This window comes from Pararge aegeria, chromosome 24 (assembly GCF_905163445.1).
Source record: "Pararge aegeria chromosome 24, ilParAegt1.1, whole genome shotgun sequence".
Taxonomy (NCBI): domain Eukaryota; kingdom Metazoa; phylum Arthropoda; class Insecta; order Lepidoptera; family Nymphalidae; genus Pararge; species Pararge aegeria.
Window position 1 is genome coordinate 1,765,805 of NC_053203.1, and position 23,075 is coordinate 1,788,879.

The 23,075-nt window shown below is 38.5% G+C and overlaps 2 protein-coding genes across 4 annotated transcripts; one reads left to right on the plus strand and one right to left on the minus strand.

Annotated features, from left to right (window-relative positions):
* Positions 1-79: 79 nt before the first annotated feature.
* LOC120634498 (nuclear receptor subfamily 2 group C member 2-like) lies at positions 80-16,021 on the minus strand. 3 transcript variants are annotated; one of them, XM_039905154.1, is made up of 12 exons: positions 15,830-16,021; positions 15,032-15,161; positions 13,791-13,940; positions 11,913-12,025; positions 10,069-10,195; positions 8,307-8,417; positions 7,040-7,135; positions 5,269-5,437; positions 3,601-3,796; positions 2,359-2,506; positions 1,853-1,974; positions 80-1,450 (listed from the first exon to the last, which is right to left on the minus strand). In XM_039905154.1, exons 1-12 carry the CDS (start codon positions 15,857-15,859, stop codon positions 1,340-1,342), a joined length of 1,503 nt encoding a protein of 500 aa, XP_039761088.1. In that variant the 5' UTR covers positions 15,860-16,021; the 3' UTR covers positions 80-1,339. The 3 variants fall into 3 exon arrangements, with proteins under 3 accessions (XP_039761088.1, XP_039761089.1, XP_039761087.1); XM_039905155.1 differs by having other exon boundaries at positions 10,069-10,183; positions 11,913-12,028; XM_039905153.1 differs by having other exon boundaries at positions 11,913-12,028.
* Positions 16,022-16,444: 423 nt separating this feature from the next.
* On the plus strand, positions 16,445-20,343 carry LOC120634550 (U3 small nucleolar ribonucleoprotein protein MPP10). The gene is made up of 2 exons (XM_039905241.1): positions 16,445-18,090; positions 20,080-20,343. The coding sequence occupies exons 1-2, from the start codon at positions 16,569-16,571 to the stop codon at positions 20,325-20,327; spliced, it is 1,770 nt and encodes a 589-aa protein (XP_039761175.1). The 5' UTR covers positions 16,445-16,568; the 3' UTR covers positions 20,328-20,343.
* The last annotated feature ends 2,732 nt before the right edge of the window (positions 20,344-23,075 follow it).

Below are 23,075 nucleotides of genomic sequence, written 5' to 3' on the forward strand. Positions count from 1 at the left end.
TATTTGGCAATTTTTAGATCAGCTGTTAAAATAATAAAATCTATCTAAAACTAAAACTAAAATTGCGATCAAATTAAAAGTTTAAATAACAATAAGGAATTCTTAATATTTACTTATAAATTAATATTATTTATTATAAGCTAACAAATTTGAAAATAACATTAAGATATTTTAACGCGCATCCAACATACAGGTTTATACAAACCAACCAACAAATATAGTCAAGTTTAATTTTTCTTACTTGTCTTATAATGAAAACAACCTTTTCGTTACTTTTAGTGTAAAGTTTAAAAACACACATAAAAACAATCCGTCCGAGTCCGGGTTCTTTTTACGTGACACTCTGTGTACCTTGATAAAACTGTTTTACCCTAAACTAAGGCCGCTGAAAGAATGCGTTCCTTCCTGACCGATCTAAATCGAGCAAGTGAACTAACTTTGAATTTTAAACTCGTGTTACAATAAACCTTATTACTGTGTTTTAAGTTCATAATTGCGCATGATAAAAGTTGTAATTACTACCTATAAAATATCAAAGTTATTACGAGTATAGGCAAAAATCAATAGTTTACTGGATCATTTCTTTTGTTTACGATTACCGAGTAAAGATGTTAATAGACCTCATATCTCAGATAAGTCATATAAATCCGTCGCCACTGGGTCAGTCTACTCTGAGTAAACAAGTGAAAAAATGTGCCTAATGATCGGCTACCATTTTGGACAAATTGATTAGCGATTGTAAGTGTTATTCTGGAACGTTGGACTTAAGAGCTGATTAAATTAAATCTTATTCCAAATCCACGAACTGTAAGCACGGAACACTGTGTGATTTTTTTTAAAGTGAAAACTGATTTAGTCGCACCGCACACAGTTTTTCCCGTAGGTATCAAGATATGATGAACCGTCACGCTCTGAGGTGAAAGGCTCGATAAGGTGAACTCGGGACCGTCGAGCGAGAAATATACAGTCAGCTGCTTTTCACTGTTGTTTCGGTGTGTTTAGTATATTCAATTTATACCTAATAATCTTTGTTGTCTTTGTTAATTCAATAATTATTATTTTTACAATTATTTGGCATACATCGTGATGTTAGCGTGCGTAGTTAGCGGTTTATCGTACTAACATTATATATTGAAAAAACATTATAAACATTAAAGATTATAAATAACGGTTATTGTTTTCACATGCGTTTGGTCATAATATTGCACACTGTATTAATTTTTTTTTTCATGTTGCGCTTTTACAAGTACATGCCAACGTAAGGCGTAGGGCTCGCATTCTTTCAGCGGTCTAACAATAATACTAATTCTTTTATAACAACAATATGTGATATGAAAAATCAACGTTCAGCGTTAAGCAAGTAAGGTATGACTTCGTCGATGCTGACGTCGCCGACGAACCCGACGAAGAAAACGTCCTCGATGAAAGTACCGGTGAAGGTACGTAATACCTGGATAAGATGAATTGTGATTATTTATTGTGTTTATTAGAAAACATTATTGCACACACAAATAACGGAAATTATAATAAATATACAGAGATGCCCCGAGCGTCTTTTGCTTGTGTTTGAGCTGTATGTGATTTCTTTCATTACAAACTATTGCATTGGTTTACTCAAAAACTATTAGCGTTTTGGTTTCACAGATAAGTCTCAGAGACAGTAAATTATGTACTTCTGAAGTTTGAAGTATTGTTTCAGTTTTCATTTACACGTTGTATATGTATATTTATGTATTGTGTTTATAGGAAAACCCTCGCATTGGAAGGTATGCCATGCTTTTATTCCAGCAGTGGAATTTTATAGCCTATGGATGAAATTAAAATTAGCTTATGGTACAAGAGTCTACTGTACCGGTAACTGGAGTAGGAGAGTCGCAACTCTCTCGTCGTCCGGCTGACATGTGGTGCGGAGAGAACGGAGAACTTTCGCCTGGTAGTCTTGCAGTTTGCGCGTCAGGAAATCTGGGACGCCATCTGAGAGACCAGAATAATAATAAATATACTACGACAATACACACAGCGCCATCTAGCCCCAGAGTAACCGTAGCTTGTGTTTTTGGTAGTATCTTACTACGCATAACACAATAAAATTGAAGTCTCTTGGTCGTTCCTTCACCACTGAAGATCGTGGTACCGGTGAGATCACAACTTCGAGTTGGTAAATTGTATCCATCGGCTTGTTTTGGAGGTAATTTTGGCGATTTGATAGAAGCGGCACGTATTTGATTTTTTCAACTGATCTGTCCATCTCGTTGGGGACCGGCGTCTAGGTTTTTTGTACCAGTATTTGTAGTGGAATCAAAATCTCTGGTCGAATCTCTCGCTAGGCACACGGTATATTGTGATCAGTTCACTGACCTGGTGAGAACAGGCACAGCGCCCTAAGATGAGCGTGCTCGCGGTCAGACAGCCTCAGTTGCTCCATGTGCCCGATGAACTGGTGCAGGCGACACAGCATGGCGGACACCTCCTCTATACGCTCGTCCGAGTAGTCCGATATCGTTATCTGTGTGAACAATACAATTTTCTCAAACATGCTTTTAAATGTGAGCGTTATTTTAAAAACCTTCTTCGAGATAACCCAGATTACTGTACAAAAGTGGTTTAGCGGTCGAATAAATTACACAGTAAACTCATAAATGTCATGTTATTTAAAAATATAACGATATTTTACTCCGTAACATGGCAACCAAAGAGGTAACTTATCAGAGGTTAAATTCCGACTAGCTTGCAAATAGAAAACTGTTTATGGAACAAAAAAAAACAAGGCGGGAAAGATGAACAAACTCTTGATCGTTATTCGTCATTGATTTAGAAAAGTTTTTCTTTGACATTACGATCAAATTTAATTTATAAAACCACGACACTAAATAATAAATATTGTATCTTGTATTCTACTACTAATCAAGCAATTTTATTTGATACCCATATTGAAGGAGTTAAAAAACAGCAAACACGCTCTATAGACCGGAACACAGAAAATAAGCATGGCTGTAGTATTTCCCCGGACGAGCTCTGTCAGAAACAGCTCTACCACCGTTAGACTGAGTTAAAGACACTTTCTCGCCCGTTAATGGTCTCAAGACTACATTAGTGACCTTGAGGTGCGACAGGTTCGACGTGGCCTGCGTAACCTTGCCTGAAGAAATACGCATGACGGTAGTTTATCCCAGAACGAGCTCTGTCAGAAATAGCTCTAACCCCGCTGGCCTGAGAAAAAAATATTTTCGTGTCCCCGGACTGAAGACACTTCGCTAGTGTTCATCTCGGGGTGCGGCAGGTACGGCGTGGCATGGGCGCGGACTCGGCGGCAGAAATAAGAATGGGATATTACCCCCGGTCGAGCTCCGTCGGAAGCTTTAAAACCAGTAGGCTGAAAAAAAAAAGTACAATTTCGTGCCCGTTCAGTGTCTCAAGACACTACACACTCACTAGTGACCTTGAGGTGCGACAGGTCCAGCGTGGCCTGCATGCCGCGTGCAGTGGCGTGTATGCACAAAGCGGGCAGATGGAGAAAAAAAAATCAGCACTCTAGGTCACCTCACTAGTGACCTTGAGGTGCCGAACGTAACAAGCCCGGGCACACCGCTGCGGGCTCACCTCGGGGTGCGCGTGCGCGGGCGCGGGCGGCGCGGCGGGGCGGCGCGCGTCGGTGCGCTCGCGCAGCTCGGCCTGCAGGTGCGCGGCCAGCGCGGGCAGCAGCGCGGGCAGGCCCAGCGCGGGCGCCCAGCGCGCCAGGCCCAGCACGAACAGCTCGGCCCAGCACTTGCGCAGCAGCGTCACCTGGATCTCGAACCTGCCGCGGAGAAGGCTCCCGTCACTTCCACCGGGTCAACTGTGCACCCGCCGGGTGATTGCGTCATCATCATCATCTCAACCAATTGACGTCCACTGCTGGACATAGTTCCACAATGCACGGTCCCGGGCCGCTTGCCTCCAACGGCTCCCAGCGACTCGCCTGATGTCATCTGTCCACCTCGTTTGGGCCCGACCTACGCTGCGTTTACCGGTGCGGGGTCGCCATTCCCCATCGGTTCTCCGAGCTATGTGCCCCGCCCATTGCCACTTCAGCTTCGCAACTCGCTGAGCTATGTCGGTAACTCTAGTTCTTCTACGGATCTCCTCATTTCTGATTTGATCACGTAGAGATACTCCTAACATAGCTCTCTCCATCGCCCGCTGAGTGACTCTGAGCCTTCTTATGAGGCCCATAGTTAGTGACCATGTCTCTGATCCGTAAGTCATCATGACTTACGGTGATTGCGTACTTTTGTTTATTTATTGTATAGAGAAGTGACGTTTGACAGCAGTGATTGCAAGATTTACGCCTGTCGCGAGATACGTAATCACCCTGCCGGTTACCCGCGGGGAATAAGTCGCTCGGCTGCTGTGTTAGCACGTGAAAGAAGGACGACGTTTGGTTCACTACAAGTTAGCGTATCATATTCATTCTCTTCTCGAGCGGGTGAAGATATAAACAATAGAATATCATCATAGTAAATAAAAGCTGTATTTGACAGTTTGACAGTTCAAAAATAGGAGTGCTCCGATTGTCACCAAACTTTACAGGATTACTCGCCAGGTCAATCCGGAGATTCCCTGAAAGTTTCATTGAAATCGGATCAGAAAGCAGGGTTGCTTAACTTGTGGGTTGGTCTACTGACCTTGAGCTTGGGTAAGATGCCAAGCATGGCCAAGGTGGGTGTGCCAGGATTTAGGCTTGTGAAACCATTACTATGAAACCTCGCAGTGTGCGTACTGATCTCCCTTACACACAGTGTAGGTTCCACATACTAGTATTCTAAATTACGAAGTGTGACGGTATTTTTTGGCTTGTTACGTATATTCGGCTTAACACCACCACCGACACCGTTTTTTTTATCCACTATAAGTCAGCCCTTGACTGCAATCTCACCTGGTGGTAAGTGATGATGCAGTCTAAGATGGTAGCGGGCTAATCTTTACAGGATTACTCGCTAGGTCAATCCGGAGATTCCCTGAAAGTTTCATTGAAATCGGTCCAGCCGTTTCGGAGCCTATACGGAACATACCCACACACTTTCTTTTATATATATATATATATACACTAGCGGACCCCAGCGCCATTTGTCGGGCTAATTTGTGAATCTAAACCATCCAGGGTGCCACCCAAACGCATACCAAAAAATTCATTCAAATAGGTGCAGCCGTTTAGGAGGAGTTCAGTGACATACACACGCACACAAGAAATATATATATAAAGATAGATGTGTGTTTGTGTGTACGTACGACAGGCTGCTGGCGGCCGGCAGGGCCAGCAGCCAGCGCGCGCACGCCGCCAGCAGCCGCGCGCCCGCCTCGCACGCGGCGTGCAGGCGCAGCGGGGCGGGGGGGGACGCCGGCAGCTGGAGCGGCAGTTGGAGGCTCTCCGCCGTGCTCAGGATACCCGCTTCCTCGCCTGGAGCCACACGAAGACGATGTTATCGATAAATATGTATATATACACATACATATTTATTAAAATAAATAACTTTAAAATTATTAAAATAAATCTTATCTTAATATATATAAATCTCCTGTCACGATGTTTGTCCGCGATGGACTCCTAAACTACTGAACCGATTTTAAATTAAATTGGCACACCGTGAGCAGTCTGCTCCAACTTAAGAGATAGGATAGCTTAGATCTTTAATTATAGTCGCAATTTTATTTTATTGCAAATTATTTGTCTTTAATTAATTGACAGTCACATGTTATACATATATATACTACTATACTCATTTAAGGCTTAACGATACTGTATACTTTAAAAACAACATCAAACGCAGACGAAGTCGCGGGCAACAGCTAGTAAATAAATAAAATCTAAAACGTCCTCGAAACCACCGCAGCGAGGCACAGTTCCCTAAGATGCTGACAGCATTGCCCCTTTGGATGGCCAAACTAATTCGTTGGCCAAGGTAACTGCCCGCTCTAGGATCACCGGTAGACTCGATAACCCTTTTCGATAATTCTTTGAAAAGGTCTCTTGCCTCCGGACCCTACGGTCCCAAAGTCTCTACACCTAAAGGCACAAAAATGAAACTGCTATCCAGGTGGACGTTTTAGATTTTATTTAGTTTTAAATAGTCTATTTTAGGTTATATTTATAAAACAACTAGCTGTTGCCCGCGACTTCGTCTGCGTTTGATTTTGTATTTTTAAAGCATTCAGTATCGCTAAGCCTTAAATTAGTATAGTAGTATTATATATATATAACATGTGACTGTCAATTAATTATAGAAAAATAATTTTGCAATAAAATAAAATTGCGACTATAATTAAAAATCTAAACTATCCTATCTCTTAAGTTGGAACAGACTGCTCACGGTGTGCCAATTTAATTTAAAATCGGTTAAGTAGTTTAGGAGTCCATCGCGGACAAACATCGTGACAAGAGATTTATATATATTAAGATTATTTTAAAGAATAAACATGAAATTTTAAAGATTTAATAAATACCAAATAAAGTTAAATAAATGTATATATATATATATTAATATTAAAATTCCCAATTTCAATTCTCTATAAAGATTGAAACAGTGATTTATAAGTCAATCAGTCGTTTGAACGTTACGAAAATCAGAAGGCAACAGGATTTTAAAATTCAAAAATTCAAAATTCATTAAATTCATGTAGGCCTAATATAAGCACTTTTGAAACGTCAAGTATGTCTGTTTGTAACAAGATTTTAAAATTCAAAAATTCAAAATTAATACATTTCAAATAGGTCTAATATAAGCACTTTTGAAACGTGTATGTCTGTTTGTAGTGACTCTACCACCGGTTCGGAAGGCAGATTCTACCGAGAAGGAGCTGGCAAGAAACTCAGTATCATGTTCTTTTCCAACATCGTTTTACAATTTAACAATCTTTTTTCTATCTTGTGTGAGATGAAAGCGGAGCGGCTTGCTTCCAGGCAACCTTGTCATTAAGAAATTACAAAGAAAACGTAAGTGATATTAAAATCGATAAACGGGTAATGCTAACTCATCCATTACTAAGATGAGTAGAGTTTTACCATCGTTTTGTTGCGGGTCCGCCGCGTGCAGCGACCCAAGCGGCACTTCCGGCGGCGTGGCGCCGTACGCCGACTGGAAGTACTCGTTGATTGCACCTGCAGAGCAAAATTATTGAAACTCCAGGTTAGATTATCTATACTTAGTATAAAACAAAGTCGTTTCTGACCATGGTAAGCCAAGATCTTTTAAACTACGCAAAGGATTTTGATGCAATTTGCAGCAATAGATACAGTGATTCAAAAGGTTTATATCTAGTTTGTGATAGAAGAGAAAAGCCTCTCTTATCACTCCAAACAGCAACACATAAGTATTGCACCCGAGCGACGCCGGGGCAGGTTGCTAGTAATATTATAAAGCTGAAGAGTTTCCAAGTAAAGTAAGACTGAAGTGTATCTTATGAATCCGTATTTAAAACAAAATAGCTACAAACACATTATGATCATTCGCTGTGAATGAAATATAATTTTAAAATATTTCTTGATAATATTCAGTACGTCAGTGTTATTAGCATAATTTTTATTTAATGAATAACTCTGCAAAAATGATAACAAATTTAACAAAAACCCCTATATCCATCCGCAACGCCTGCGGTAGTCCGGCTAGCTTTATCTTGCGCGCCGCCACTCTCAATGAGTATACAAACATGTCGACTCAAATAAACTTATTACATACTAGCTGTTGCCCGCGACTTTGTCTGCGTTTGATTTTGTTTTTAAAGTATTCAGTATCGCTAAGCCTTAAATGAGCATAGTTGTGTGTATATATATATATATAACATGTGACTGTCAATTATTTATAGACAAATAATTTACAATAAAATAAAATTGTGACTTTACTTAAAGATCTAAGCTATCCTATCTCTTAAGTTGGACCAGACTGCTCACGGTGTGCCAATTTAATTTAAAATCGATTCAGTAGTTTAGGAGTCCATCGCGGACAAACATCGTGACAGGAGATTTATATATTATTACATATATGGTACAATACTCTACTGGAGTTCTATTTCTCTTGCTGTTAGTCAAGTCAACAAAGGTTGCCTGTAAGAATTGCTTGCAGCAATAAGGCCAGCTTTGCATGTCTACATTGTTTACTGTATGCTCTTTACTGTTTCTTTTCCTGTATGTTACACGTGCAATAAAGTGTTTCTTCTTCTTCTCTATTTTAGATGCTAGTTGGCAATCCTAGTGGAAAGGCCATCTAGGTTGCTACGATGAGGGGCACTCACTCATGAGTGTTTGAATCTCAGGTTAGCTAGTTTCAACTCACCAAACTGCCCCATCTTGAAGAGGTTCTTCGCGAGTTGCGTTTGCAGCATAAGCTGTTGTCGCCTCGCCCCCTCCACGTCCCCGGGCGCGCCCGCACCCAGGTAGGGCGACACTGCGGGAATAAGGTTCCATTTAACTACAATATTATGCGAAGAAGTCTGTTTGTTGGTTTTGTGAATTTCCTTACATTTCACCAATTTTGTATTTTTATACAGTTATATTTTTATTTTGCGACCTTCCCTACATCACACCATTTTTTTTATTTTTATAAACAGTATTTTTTTTTATTTTGAACATTATTTTTTTTTATTTTATTTAACTCTTTATCTGTACACCACTATGAATATAACTTTTACTATATCATTTTTATCTAAACTTGTAGGAAATATCAATTTTATAAAAAAACAACGTGTCATCGCTATTATCGCGCACGCACGAACGTACGCACTCACACAGACACACTTAGCACGGGGGAACGCTTAAATCGAATGGCTAATGATTTGGCCGATGCGTAGAAAAAGTCGTTTCACCAACTCTTAGATTGGCGGCATCTGAAGTAACGATACCGATTCGGCGGTGCGTAATGTTCAGGAAACTCGTCTCCTGACCCTTGACAGATATTTTTTTATGTTTTTAATATCCATACGAAAAATGAAAAATATGATAATACAAACACGAAATACGACACCTTGTGGCAAGAATCATAGACAAGTTAGGTTGCATTAGTTGCCTAGTGTAAATCAAAAGGTGAAAGATTAAAGTATTCAATTTTAAGTGACTGAGTAGGTAAGTCTGTTTGTGTTGTTCTGATAATTTCTTTTTATTCCTCTACAAATTAGTGCTTTCCTGCAATCTCACCTGGTGGTAAGTTATGATGCAGTTTAAGATGGTAGCGGGCTAACCCGTTAGGGAGTATGGTAGTCATATCCCTAATAGGTTTCTACGCGACATCGAACCTTAACACTTAATCGCTTAGCGGCACCTCTTTGTCGATAGTGTAGTAACTAGCCACGGCCGAAGCCTCCCACCAGACCAGACCGGAGAGCATTCAAAAATTATGAATTTCCATATTGCCCATTGCTTTATCGGCTTCGCACGCTCAGGTTGCCTTTAAAAGATCACTTATAGTGATAAGGCCGCCTTTGCACCCTAGCACTAAGTATTATTACTGTTTTTCTATTGCCCTGCTGGTAATCGAACCCAAGGAGGTTGTCAAAAATGTAAAATAAAACTTATTCTATTCTATTCTAAATATATGCCTAGAAATCAGTGGCGTGCATAGAGGGTATGCACAGGGTATGCAGATGATATAAAATGAAGAAAATCTCAAGTAAGAGTTATAAATACTTAAGGGTGAGCTTTCTATAACTCTTACAATGCCCAGAGGTGCACTGAAGGCGCTGTTCTTGGAGCACGAGGGGTAATATACATTGCTTTTTATCTTTTTTTTTTTTTTATATAATTTTTATTACTTTTACAGTAGCTATAATTATGACTGATGTGAAAGGCATATACTAATTTCGGCATCGACAGTAGGAGAGCCGTAGCTTAATTGGAGAAAGCGCTCAGGCCGCGACTGCCAGAGAGTCGCAGGTTCAAATCCTGTCGGTCCCGAAATTTTTTATATTCATTTTAAATTTATAAAATTACTAATTACCTTAAGTTACCGTCTTACACTGCTAGAAATCTACTTAGGAAAGGCGTTACTTAGGCATCGCAGTGTTCGTCGTTAGTGAAAACGGGTATAAGATAGGTTAACTCACCCGGGTTTCCCTTGTTGATCCCGCACGCCACGGCGGCCGCGAAGGCGAAGTTAAGTGCGGGCGCGGCCGGAGACACCGCGCCGAACGCGTCGCTCGGCTCCTCCTTAGGATTTATCTGGAAAGCATTCTATTGCCATTACTTATACATTCAATAAACTACCAGTTGATAACTTGGAAGCATCCGGCTCCGCTTTCATCTCTCACAAGATAGAAAAATGAATGTTAAAATGTAAACTGTTGATGTTGGAAAAGAGCAACTGCTGAGTTTCTTGCCGGCTTCTTCACGGTAGAACGTGCGTAAATAATCATCTTAACATATCATTAACACGTGAAAAACCGTAACGTTGAATGCAAGATTCCTATTTCATGACTTCGCGCTCGTAGATTTATGTACGCCATACATTATCAGTGAAACGCCTTGGAAAATTGGCTTTCTGAATTATTTATCCTTATGCTAATAAGATAGATAACCACAATGAGCTGCTTAAACACTTCTAAGGAAATTAAAAAACATATCTAGTACTGCATTATAGCCGTATTTTTTTTTTGAATTAATAGCCCCTGTCACTCGGTCGGATGTAAGGATTACAATTCTTGACTGGAACTTGGCTGACACACTGTCGTGTGTCTTGACTGGAACTTGGCTGACACACTGTCGTGTGTCTTGACCTCGTACAACTCGAATACAGAAACTCTTATATTTACGTACGTAAACGCATAAATAAAAACACAGTACACTCCTTTTGGACAGACATGTAAAAAAAAAAAAACATTTTTAAAACAACATTTATATTATTAATAGGCATTATGAGAGTAACAAATGATCAATTAAATATTGTGTTGTGTAAAATGTATTTTTATTCGAAATGAAATTGGAATTTATTTCCATGAATAAAACTGCAAAATGTAACGATTCTCCATGAAAGGTGAAACGTAGGTTTATACTGCTTGAACTTTGAAAATATTTGCGTATATCAAATATTTTGTGATTTCAAACTATCAGTTGCTAAAAGTTTCTACGGAACAAAGACTTCCTAAAGCTCTAATTTGCCTATGACGTCACGAGTGCGGCCGTGACAACCAGCGAGCGTTTACGTAAGAATTTTTATAGTTCTTTATATAAATATCTTTTAATTAAACAATAATGAGATATTTTTTGGATACAAAACAAACAAGGGCAGTTTTTCATAATAGTCAATGATGACTAATTTTGAAAAACTGTCCTATGGTTCTCGGATGATACCACAATAGGCCATAGTCCATCAGTGGGCTATAACAGTGGGTTGTAACAGTAATCTACCGAGGATTGAACCATAAAACTTAAGACCTCCCTTAACACAGTATCGGTCATCATCAACCCACTACAGACAGTGGCGTGCATATAGGGTATGCCCAAGGTATGCAGATGAAATAAAATGAAGATTACCTAAGGATAGTCATTTTAACTTAAATTTATAAAAAAAAAAAAAAAATAATAATAATAATAGTAATATCACTAATATTAAAATTTTTAAGAGTTATAAAAAGCCCATCCTTAAATATTTATTACTCTTACTGGACATTCATAATCTGCATACCCTGTGCATATCCTCTATGCACGCCACTGACTACATGGCATGGGTTAAGGTCGTATACCACTACGCTGGCCATGTGCGGATAGGTAGACTTTACACGCAGTTAAGAACATTATGGACAACTTTCAGGCATGCAGGTTTCCTCACGATTTTTTTCTTCACCGTTTAAAGCAAATGATACTTTAATTGCTTAAATTAAAACGCACATAGCTCCGAAAAGTCAGTGATCAGTATCAGTGGGTTATGGGTATCAATGTTGGCGTAACTCACCTGCGCCTGCGCCTGTCCCGCGAGCCCGAGCAGCTTGGAGTAGGCCGCCTGGCGGTCGTGTTCTCTCGCGTCGCCCTTGGCCTTGTCCACGATGGGCTTCCGCTCGTGTTGGACCGCTGTCCAGACAGTGCAAGAATTACTGCTCGATATTACACACGAGATTCATGGACGCAAGGAACACCCGGCTAAGTTTGTTGTGGGCTTCTTCTTGGACCAGGACGCGTTTGGAACCCTCGTAGCGTTAGTTTTAAGTCTACGAATGTACTTATCGCCATCACTACTACACACACATTTAGTGTATAATCAACGCATCAAAAGTGCCATCTATGTATTGGATAGAAGCAGGCTAACGGCTTCTTCTATCCAATACTTCTTTGCGGAAATCCATGAATTTATAATATACAATGAAAGTCATTGTAAAGTCAACATCTCGTGAAGATGCTACGGTTTCGGAGCGAAACGTGCGTTGAGGGTACATTGCCGAAGATCTATTTGGTGTGGAGTATAAGGATTGGAGAAATTATAAATTACACCATACAGATTCTCCTGCTTTTCGCGGACTATAGCAAATTAAGCTTAATTTTGACAATATATGCCATCTTTGTGCCTATTTTAATAAAGAAATATTTGACTTTGACTTTGATTTATAGTACATTACTGCAGTGGCAGCAAAAGAGGCATTTTTGGACGAACATGTGGGCCCAGGCACAAAAACGTAAGCCTATCAAGGACAGTGCAGGAATTACTGCTCGATATGAATCTCGTGTGTAATACACAAGATTAAGGAATAAGGAAAAAATCCATTTCACTTATTTAAGTAGTAATAGACGTGTATCAAAAAAGTTGAAAACCGACACCCTTGGTCGCATTTTTAAGTACCGTTATCACAAATTTCACAATTTGGCAGTGCTTTTTTAGTGACGTCATCTAGAATAAACGTGCTATAAATCGAAACTACAAATAAACGTAACAAACATTGTTAATTTTGTAAAATAAATTAAGGTTAATTGAATCATTGTTTACAAACATTTTGACAGTTCATTTTGAAAAAAAAAGTATGAAACTACCCTTGGCAACTTATTTCAAAAGATGGTCCATTTACTCAAGATTTCAAAATGGTGCCACACTCGCCACTTTTTTTCCATTAAAATTGTTATTTCTACTTTTTTTGAAAATCGCCCTCATCTAAACAAATAATACCTGATACATTTCATTGTAATGTTTAATGTAACAGTTTTGGGACAACCAGTATACAGCACCATTTCGCAGGGTATGCGAGAGACACATCCTGCCAAGTGCCGCCCTCTGTCCATTATCCTGAGGCGTGGGTGTGAGGTTTCTACGTACGTTAACGTACTCGATCACGTGAAATTTAACTACGATTTACATGGTAGTGAAGCGCCATCTAGTGTCACTACCGGGAAACCGTACTGCCACAAGATGGCGCTGTTTCGACAACATACAAATCGTAGTTAACTCTTACGCATTCGAACAAGTAAACGTTGAATGATAGTTAATCTGACACTTGGCACTCAGTTCATGCAAAACTAAAATGTCTGAGAAGCATGCAATGTGAATAAATGAATACATTTTTATTGTACACAACATAAACATATCGTAAAATTATAAATAATTATTTAGTATACAATTTGGCGGCCTTATCGCTACAAAGCGATCTCTTCCAGGCAACCAAAGGCGTTAAACACAGCTCAAGAAGAGAGGTAGGTGGTGCATATAAATAAACATATATAATATATATACATATATAATATATACATATTATAAATTTCCAATATAATATACAGAGTTATAGTATAGTTATAGTTATAGTATAGTTTCACCACTAGGTAGATATAAGAGAACACATCTGACACTCACAGTCGCTCCGCATTCCGCACGCTAGGCACTTCTGCAGGCGGCAGTACTGGCAGCGGTTGCGGTGGTGTTTCGTCACCTCACAGTTCATTGTACCCCGACACTGGTAGCCCAGCTTCTTGCGGATGGAGCGCTTGAAGAAACCTTTGCAACCTGCAACGCACAAACGTGATAACTAGAGATGCGCCGAATATTCGTTTGGTATTCAGTAGTATAGTCAGTATATAAAGAAAGGAGTAAGGCAAGGAGATCCTTTTTCTCCTAAACTCTTCTTAGCTGTGCTAGAAGAAATGTTTAGAAATTTAGTGGGGAGAGCGAGGAATTAATATAAATGGATGCAAGCTGACACACCTAAGGCCCGCAGACGACTTAGGGCTGTTTACCGATGACCCAGACACACAGAATAGCCAGAGATAGAACACACTGGAGAATTCTAGAGCAGTCCTATGTCCAAGGACAACTAGAATGTTTTTGTAGCACACTGGTGTTACAAACTTTGTAGCACACTGGTGTTACAAAGTTTTATGAATTTTTTTACGAATAAATATCACATAATTTAATAATATTTCATTCATAGTAGTAGTAGCTCAGTGGGCCGAGTTCGAAACCCAGCTCCTAACTCCTACCTAAGTTATATGCGTTTTAAGTAATTAAAATATCACTTGCTTCAACAGTGAAGGAAAACATTGAGAGGAAACCTGCATGCCTGAGAGTTCTACAGAATGACCACAATGATCACAGTAAAAAGCACACGGTGCGGTGGACTACAGCCTTAACCACTTCCCATTGTGGAAGGAGACCCGTGCCCTGTAGTGGGCCAATAATGGGTTGATGTGATAATTATGATGATGATTCAGTATTCAGGGTATTCAACATCTTCTTCACTCGGCAAAATTTTTAGGTTTTGCTACCAAATATATATGGTTCACGCATTTCTGTTAAGTTAATATTATCAATGTTTTAATATTTTTGTAATGATGAGCATCTTTGTTTTTTTATTTGTAACTTAATTTTGCAATATTTGGAAAGAAAGTGACATTGCTGTGTGAGCGGCTAGCGGGTGGTGAGGTGCCGTTCATTCTACATCTAGCCACAGAGAGTATATGTGAGAACCTGTTTAAGCGGCAAAACAATGTAATAGTAAAGCAAATAATTTGACCAAATATCAAATTCTGTAAAGGTTAAACCAAATAATAATAATGAATATAAAAAAAGAGCAAGGGGGAGATGTAGTCTTCACTTACCTTCACAACTTATAGCACCGTAATGTCTGCCCGAAGCCCTGTCTCCGCACACTATACACAGCTCCAACCCTCCCACATCATTCCCAGCACCATACTTGAGCTCCATTGGATCTGGTGCCTCCATCACAATCTAAATCAAAGTTCAGTGTAAACATTCTATTGATATTAATAAATCTGGATATACTCTCACTGTAAGAGTAGGAAATCTACAAATCCTTTAATACTTTTTCCACTCCGTCTAGTCTAGAATGTTTAGACTATAGATATCAGTGTCAGCATTTATTATGAAACCAAATGCTATGATAATTACTGTTTCTAATTATGTTACATTGTGATTATAATATGCCCATAAAATATGGGATACAAGCTACTTAATATGTGCCCAATTTTTATGAAGATTGGTGCATTGTTGAGATGAACATGGATAACAAACAAACAGCAATTATATTAAGTATGGTACCAATTCCGATCACTGATTATGAAGTTCAACTGCTTCAATATTTATATTTATGCTACATTATTGATGTATGTGGGTTATTATTTTATAACCACTAACTGATAAACAGCGTCACAACAGTACGGAAATAAAAAAAAACATTAATTTGCCTTTCACTTTAGATCACTTTAATTTAAAGTACTTGACATTTTGAACTGGTTATTGTTATAGTATGTAGGCGGAAGAACAAATAATTACCATGAAATAGTGATCGATAGAGAACATTTCAAGCCTGATGTTCATTGGACTAGAAAATGCAAAGTTCAGCCATCATTTTGTATTTGTATAACATACTAACATACCTTTTGTTCCAGGAAAGGATGGTTCCACATGCACTTCACGTTAAGATCACGCTATTTTAATCATATTTTAGCTACAAATGTATGTGGTTAGCACAAGATCTTTCGTGTGTTGTTTAAAATAGAGAAAATAAATAAACTCAATTACACACGCTTGACGAACAAAAAATAGAGAACGGTGAATGAAATTTTCATTTTGTGAAAGTAAATGTCAATTTTCTATGTATGAAGTTTGAATGAGGTATAAAGATTGAATGAGCTAAGATATAGTCTAGGGTTAAAACTAAGAGGATTCAAACATCTCTGTTAAATCGTGACATGCATTTAAAAAAGCCAAGATGTCGTGTAGGTGGAAAAAAAACAAAGGAGGCTAATTGGTAAATATAATAATGTCTAGAAAACTATAACTGACAAAAAATCTATATAGAAACAGGACCTGGTGGTATCAACTATGGTATGCTTCAAAATTCGGCTTTAACTTTAAAATAATCCAGAGCACTACAAATTTTGTACGTTATTATTGAAACAGAAAACTTGTTACAGTTCATCAGAGTAAAAAAACCAGTACCTAAGATAAAAATAATCTGTCAGTATTAACTGTGTCACCTGTCTGCATTTGCAAATGTCAAAACATCATGTGGACATTGTGGTGAGACCTCGTGTTTATTTTCAAAATAAACCTTAAGTTAATTTAAATTCCTTAATATATGATTGTGAATATTACTCAATCTATCGCAAAACCATGGCACGTGCTAAGATGGAGAAAATGCTGGGCAGTTTTAGCGTTCTCACCGAGAAACCGGTGAAGTATCTAACCGTTCAGAACGATCTGAAGGAAGATATTAAAAACTTGGTCAAAAGTTTGTATGATTACACAAAAACGCAGGAGCAACGTGGTATGTCGAAAACAGATCAGGCTTTACATAAAATCATCGTGAGTGACTTCGATGAAGAGCAGATATGGCAGCAGATTGAATTGCAAAATTCCCAGCGTTGGGATGAATTTGTGTGGGATGTGGCTAACTGTATGTCCGATAAAAACGATCTATCGTTCTCTGTTATGTTTCCTGAAGAAATTAACACTGAAGAGTCAGAAGTAGATGAAATTATTGAATCTGATATCGAGAAAAATCTATCTGATACTGAAAATGTATCACATAAAGAAGTAAGTGCTACAAAGGGTAGAAAAAAAGTTCATCATAGTATGATGTCTAAGCCTAAAGGTAAACCCTCTATAGTTGATGATCAGTTCTTTAAATTGCAAGACATGGAGACATTTTTGCTTAGTGAAGAAAAGATGGAAGGTAAGAAAAAACATGTTGATAGTGAAGATGAAGAATCGTTAGATATGTTTGAAGACATAGACAGTGATGGTACGGAGGAGGATGGAGGTAAGGAGATGATGTACACAGATTTCTTTAATGAAAATGAGGATGGAGGGAGTGAAAATGATAACAGAGATAGTGAAAATGATGATACTCCAAGTGACAATAATGATGTAAATTTGGACATGGAAGTAGATAATACAAAAAAAGGAAAAAGGGTCCGATTTGCACAACCGGAGTCGGACAATATGCAATTACAGAACAATAGTGGAGTTGCTGATAAAAATGTCAAAGGAAATTTGGAGAAGGATGAAAAAAAGTCAGAATTTGAGTTAAGACAACAGAGGTTAAAACAACAGATATCAAAACTAGAGGAGAAAACATTAACTGAAGCTCCATGGCAGTTAAAAGGTGAAATTGATGCATTGAAACGGCCACAGAATTCTTTACTAGAAGAAGTACTAGACTTTGATTTAACAACACGACCTCCACCTATTATAACAGAACAAACCACCGTTACATTAGAAGGATTAATCAGACAACGAATCAAAGACAAAGCTTGGGACGATGTTGTTAAAAAACAAAAGCCGGTGGACGACCAACTGATGTTTAAAAAACCTGAAGTCCTCGACCAATCGAAAAGTAAACTAAGCTTAGCACAAGTATACGAAAGAGAGTATTTAAAGCAGAAACAAGCAGCTTCTGGGCAGACTGAAGAGGAAAATGAACCAGAGAGTCACAAAGAAATTCGTGAAACTATGACTAAACTCTTTTCGAAATTGGATGCGTTGTGTCATTATCATTATACGCCAAAAGCAGCTCAAGCTGAAGTGAAAATCGTTAGTAATACACCAGCAATTTCAATGGAGGAAGTTGCACCAGTTGCCACTAGTGACGCAGCATTATTGGCCCCAGAGGAAGTCAAGAGGAAAAGAAAAGGTAAATTGATATTTATTATTTACAAGACTATCTAGTTTAAGTGAACTTTGTACCATATAAAATAGTTTTTGCTGTCACTATTTACTGTAGTAGTAGAGTATTTATGACAGATGTTCTTTATGCCGCAAAGCAGCAATGTTGTAATGCTGTGTTCCGGGCTGAACAGCATAGTCACTGGTGGAATTACAGGCACATGAGGCTGAACAATGAAGGAAAACATCGTGAGGAAACCTGCATGCCTGAGAGTTCTATAAAATTATCTCAAAGGTGTGTGGAGTCCACCAATCCGTGCTGGGCCGGCGTGGTAGACCATGGCCTTAACCTCTTCTCATTGTGGGAGGAGACCTGTTCTATTTAGTGGGCGGGTAAAGTGTTGATGTGACGCTGAACACCTATGCTTTAGGTTGATGGAGATTTAATTCATTTCAAAAAGGCCCAGTTTATAAGCACTTCTGAAATGTCAGGTCAGGTGGTCCATCTACTGGGTTTGTCAACTACCCGTATTTAAAAAAAAACTGTTTATTTATTGCACCACAAGTTAACCCTTGACTGCAATAAATCGAAATTCAAATTCAGTAATGTCTTATTCACCTAGACCTTATTACAGGCACTTATGAAGCGTTCATACATTAAACATGTTACACTAATGTTAGTGATGGTGATAACTGCATTTGTTTACTTAAAACTAAAGCTGGGAGGGTTCCAATGCGCCCTGGTCTAAGAAGAGCCCACAAAAAACTTAGCCAGGTTTTTTTTTGTTATCACCATCTCCCAATGTTGAGCTATGAAGTAAGAGCAATGTAGAGCTATGAAGTAATATCCCCTGGTGGGTTATTACTTCATAGCTAAGTTGTGATGCACAGTATGATGGTACCGGGCTAACCTGTTAGGCAGTAATATTGAACCCATATCCCTAATTGATAATTGTGTAGCATAACACTAAATCACTTGCAGGCATAGATGGAGGCTTTAGCAATGCCTAGTTATCATCCTACCGAGAGATTGATAACTAGGCATGGCTAAAGCCTCCTAACCAGAACTGACAAGAGATATGCAGAAATGATTTAATATAAAAGATCTTGGATGTGATCTACTGCTGAGGATCGAACCTGGGACCTCCCACTTATCCACAGGGCTCACCGCTGTGCCAGGGAGGTTATCAAATATATATATTTTTCTATCATTTATTCTTTTTCATTTTTTTTTTTTTTTAATTCTTAACAAATCCTTAAAAATAAAATAAATCCACTATTAAAAATTTATAAAAAAAAACATCCACCCCACCCACCTCTTGAATGCCCAAGCAACCGGCGGTCAGGGCTCCAGAGTGAGGAACCTCCTCAACATACGCGCCGTTTCAAGGACTACTGCCTTCTGTATCTGACCCTTGATCCAACAACCAAGCGAAAGCTTCTTAAGATGTTAGCCGCAGCTTTCTGCGAGAAGACCATTGACTGAAACGACGATCGGCACAATAACGGTCGACTCACGGTATCGGTCAATAATAATCATTTATTTCAGATCATTTCGTTTTCATCCATAGACTGTTAGTATATTAGTAACAATTTTTCCTTAACCACTTAGTATAGATTGGTTTAAATAATAATAAAAAAAAATTAAATAAACAATACTCGCCCGATTTCTACTCTCATAGAGTGGCACAGCATAGAGCAGTCGTATCTGGCAGCAAATACCTTAAGAATGCCGTTGTCGCTGGTACATAAAACGCTGTAGTAGCTACAGCGTTTACGTACCAGCGAGGCTGCTTTGTTAGGCACTATGGCAACAAGTCATTTGTTGCTGCGTCTGCCACGGCAGCCTCAACAGCATTCAAAAGGCGTTGTTATATTGAACACGCAGGGCATTCATTGTAAGCCCGGCGCGTATAAGTCATCCACAGTCCACCGGTATAGAAGGACTATTCTAGTATTGCTGATCTCTATTCAATCAATTTAAATTTCTTAAAAAATATTTCTCTTCCTTTATAAGGTGATCTGATGAGCAAAGAAGAAAGGAGTCAAACTGATAGAAACAGGGAAAGGAGGAAAAAGAAGAAGTTGCAGCGGAAAAAGGGCAACGTTGCCAAGGTCACTGAGCACAGGAACACGAGCAAGGCTGTGGTGGCTAACGACAAATCCCTGAAGACCTCGAAAGCCTTCTTCCAACAGCTGAACGATAATACTACTAGCTTAATTAAAACGTCCAAGAAGAATATTGTTAAGAATAAAGGTCAATAAATGGTTTTTTTTGTGTAAAATTGTTTTATTAGCAGCTTATTATTTCGAACCTTGTGACTGCAGACCAGAATACTGGTGTCACCAGTTACTGTGGGTCCTCTTCCCGCAGAAGCAGTGTTTTTAGTTGTAGTATAGCTTTTTGTGATAGCTCGTACTGGCAAGTACTACAACCATGGTTTATTACCCATAAAACAAGCCAATATGATCACAACCTGTCATCTTAGTACCCATAACACAAGCTACGCTTACTGTGAGGCTAGATGGCGATGCGTGTATTGTCGTAGTATATTTATTTATTACTAGCTGTTGCCTGCGACTTCGTCTGTGTTTGATTTTGTTTTTTGATGTGGCGTTCAATTTAGTTGTAGTTTAAAGTATTCAGTATCGCTAAGCCTTAAATGAGTTGTTTGCTGCTGTCCGCTGAGGAGTTCTGTCCTCTATCTCCAACCACATTCAGATCTGCACAAAGTTTGGACAAAATTAAACACATAATATAACCTCTATAGTACAAAAATAATTATTTAAATCGGTTGTAATTTGTCGAAATTATGGTGTAAAATGGTCATACACTTTCATCCCCTCTCCCAAAGGAACCGAGCTTAATATCGGGGTAAAAAGTGTCCTACATTACTTCTAACACTTCCAAGCATATGTGTACATAGTTTCATGAGGATCGGTTAAGTAGTTTTTGCGTGAAAGCGTAACAAACAAACTTACATTAACATTTATAATATTAGTAGGGATAGGGATTGCTGCCGCTAAGCAGCATTGTTGCAATGCTGTTCCGGGCAGAGGCATGCATAGATGGTATGCAGATTATATAAAATGAAGAAAATGTCCGAGTTATAAATACTTTAGGGTAGGTTTTTTTAACTCTTACAATGCCTTTACTTAGGATTTTTAAACTCGTACTGCAGATTATCTTCATTTTATATCATCTGCATACTCTGTGCGTACCAGGAGGACATGCAAGGTATGGAGGGTAGAGGTAAGGAGAGTCATCTTATATGGGAGAAAAGTTGAAAAAGTGTCTAGTTGTTGCGCTAAATAACAGTTCAAAAATCCTCCACAATGGCGCTGGTGGATGCACAGGGTATAGTATGAATGTAGCAATCGTAGATGAATTAAAGTATGGCGAGTTAAAAAATTTAATGTCATTATCCACTAAAGTAGTTAATTATTGAGAATTTCAACAACTTACGTTGTACAAAATATTGTGGTAAATATAACCTTACTTCCTTGTATCTCCATACTTCCTTGTTTATTTTTCAAGCCTACTCTAACAATATTTATATTTGGCGCTTCTTTTAAGCGTTACCCTGATGCAAATGTGGCGCCATCCTAATTTAATAAATTTTGACGACACTTTTTCATATACATATAGATGACTCTCCTTTCCTCTACCCTCCATAATGCAAGGATATGTTCTGCAACATGCCGCCCTGTGTCCATCAATTTGAGGCGAAGGTGTTAAGCCTCGTGAGCCTGTAACTACACCGGCAACCGCGCCCTTTAGACCGGAACACAGCATTGCAACAATACTGCCAAGCGGCAGAAATAAGCATGGCAACAGTACTTCAACGGACGAGCTCTGTCATAAATAGCTCTACTACTACTAGTTATCTATCTTCTAGAAGCTACTATGCAGTACTTTACGTAGGTACTTGTTAGTTAGAACTTGTTTCATACACATTTTGTGGTTAAAGACGTTTATTTTTCTCAAAAGAAATTACAATTTCACTCAATGAGAATACAGTCAAAACCGTTTATGGCGACATCGTTTAGAACAACATACCGGTTTAATTGACCAAAATCAAAGGGCCTGGCTGAATACGATATGATCACCTTATCGGAAAACATTGGTCTTTACGACATTGTTTACTACGACATACCGCATTAAGCGACCACATTTGGTTAATGTTTTCGGAAAATTATATCTGTAGAACGACCGGTTCAGCTGTATTGTAAACAATTTGAATAGGTAACAGTATCCACATCTGGCACAGTATAATGGTCAATGGCTATTATCGTAAAAGTAAACAAAGTTTAGGGTCTTTTATAATTCTTAGAAACAAAGCACGTGCATGCCCTAGCCTCAAGGCCCGCTTCGTCATACCTCTTAAGTCTGTTTGTTACTTATCTTTACACAAGACGCACCACAACATATTGTTGAGTTAACTGTGAAAATTGTAACATGTCGCAAAAAAGAAAACTTATCAATATCAAAGAAAAATCGCGTATTACATACATGTATAGTCTTTCCTATTAATACCTGTCACCGGTTGTTACAACTATCGGTTTTTACGACTAAATATGAGTAGTCCCTTCGATGTCGTTATAACAGATTTTGACTGTATTTACAACTTATTTCATGTAGGTAATATTAAAACAAACAACGGCGCGTACGAAATAAATTTAGAAATTATTATAAATTATAAATAAATACTTAATAACTGTCATACATAGCCAGTACCGCACTCAGATTTTGTCAATTACAAAAGTTTTAAGTTTTTTCTTAAAAATATTGAAATTTTATTCTATTTTAATGTCGTCATGTAATTTATTATACATTTATGCTCCTTCAAAGCTTATGTTTATCTTACCGTAATTTGTTCGTGGTTTGTTTAAGCAAATGTTATTAGCACTACTTTCTTCCACTATTCCAAACAATATATCTCGACCCACCGCGTCGATTCGTCCGGCTGCTCTATTACAACCTCTGCAGGGCTAGCTTGCTGTCTTCGAGGA

What these genes read in the sequence shown, in the direction of transcription:
- LOC120634498 (XM_039905153.1), bottom strand. Translation starts at nt 15,859, where the DNA reads ATGTGGAACCATCCTTTCCTGGAACAAAAG. An exon ending in ATCCTTTCCTGGAACAAAAG is followed by an intron (nt 15,162 to 15,829) that starts GTATGTTAGTAT and finishes ACTTTGATTTAG; the next exon opens with ATTGTGATGGAGGCACCAGA. An exon ending in CTTCAAGATGGGGCAGTTTG is followed by an intron (nt 7,136 to 8,306) that starts GTGAGTTGAAAC and finishes TTTGCTCTGCAG; the next exon opens with GTGCAATCAACGAGTACTTC.
- LOC120634550 (XM_039905241.1), top strand. Translation starts at nt 16,569, where the DNA reads ATGGCACGTGCTAAGATGGAGAAAATGCTGGGCAGTTTTAGCGTTCTC. An exon ending in AGTCAAGAGGAAAAGAAAAG is followed by an intron (nt 18,091 to 20,079) that starts GTAAATTGATAT and finishes TTCCTTTATAAG; the next exon opens with GTGATCTGATGAGCAAAGAA.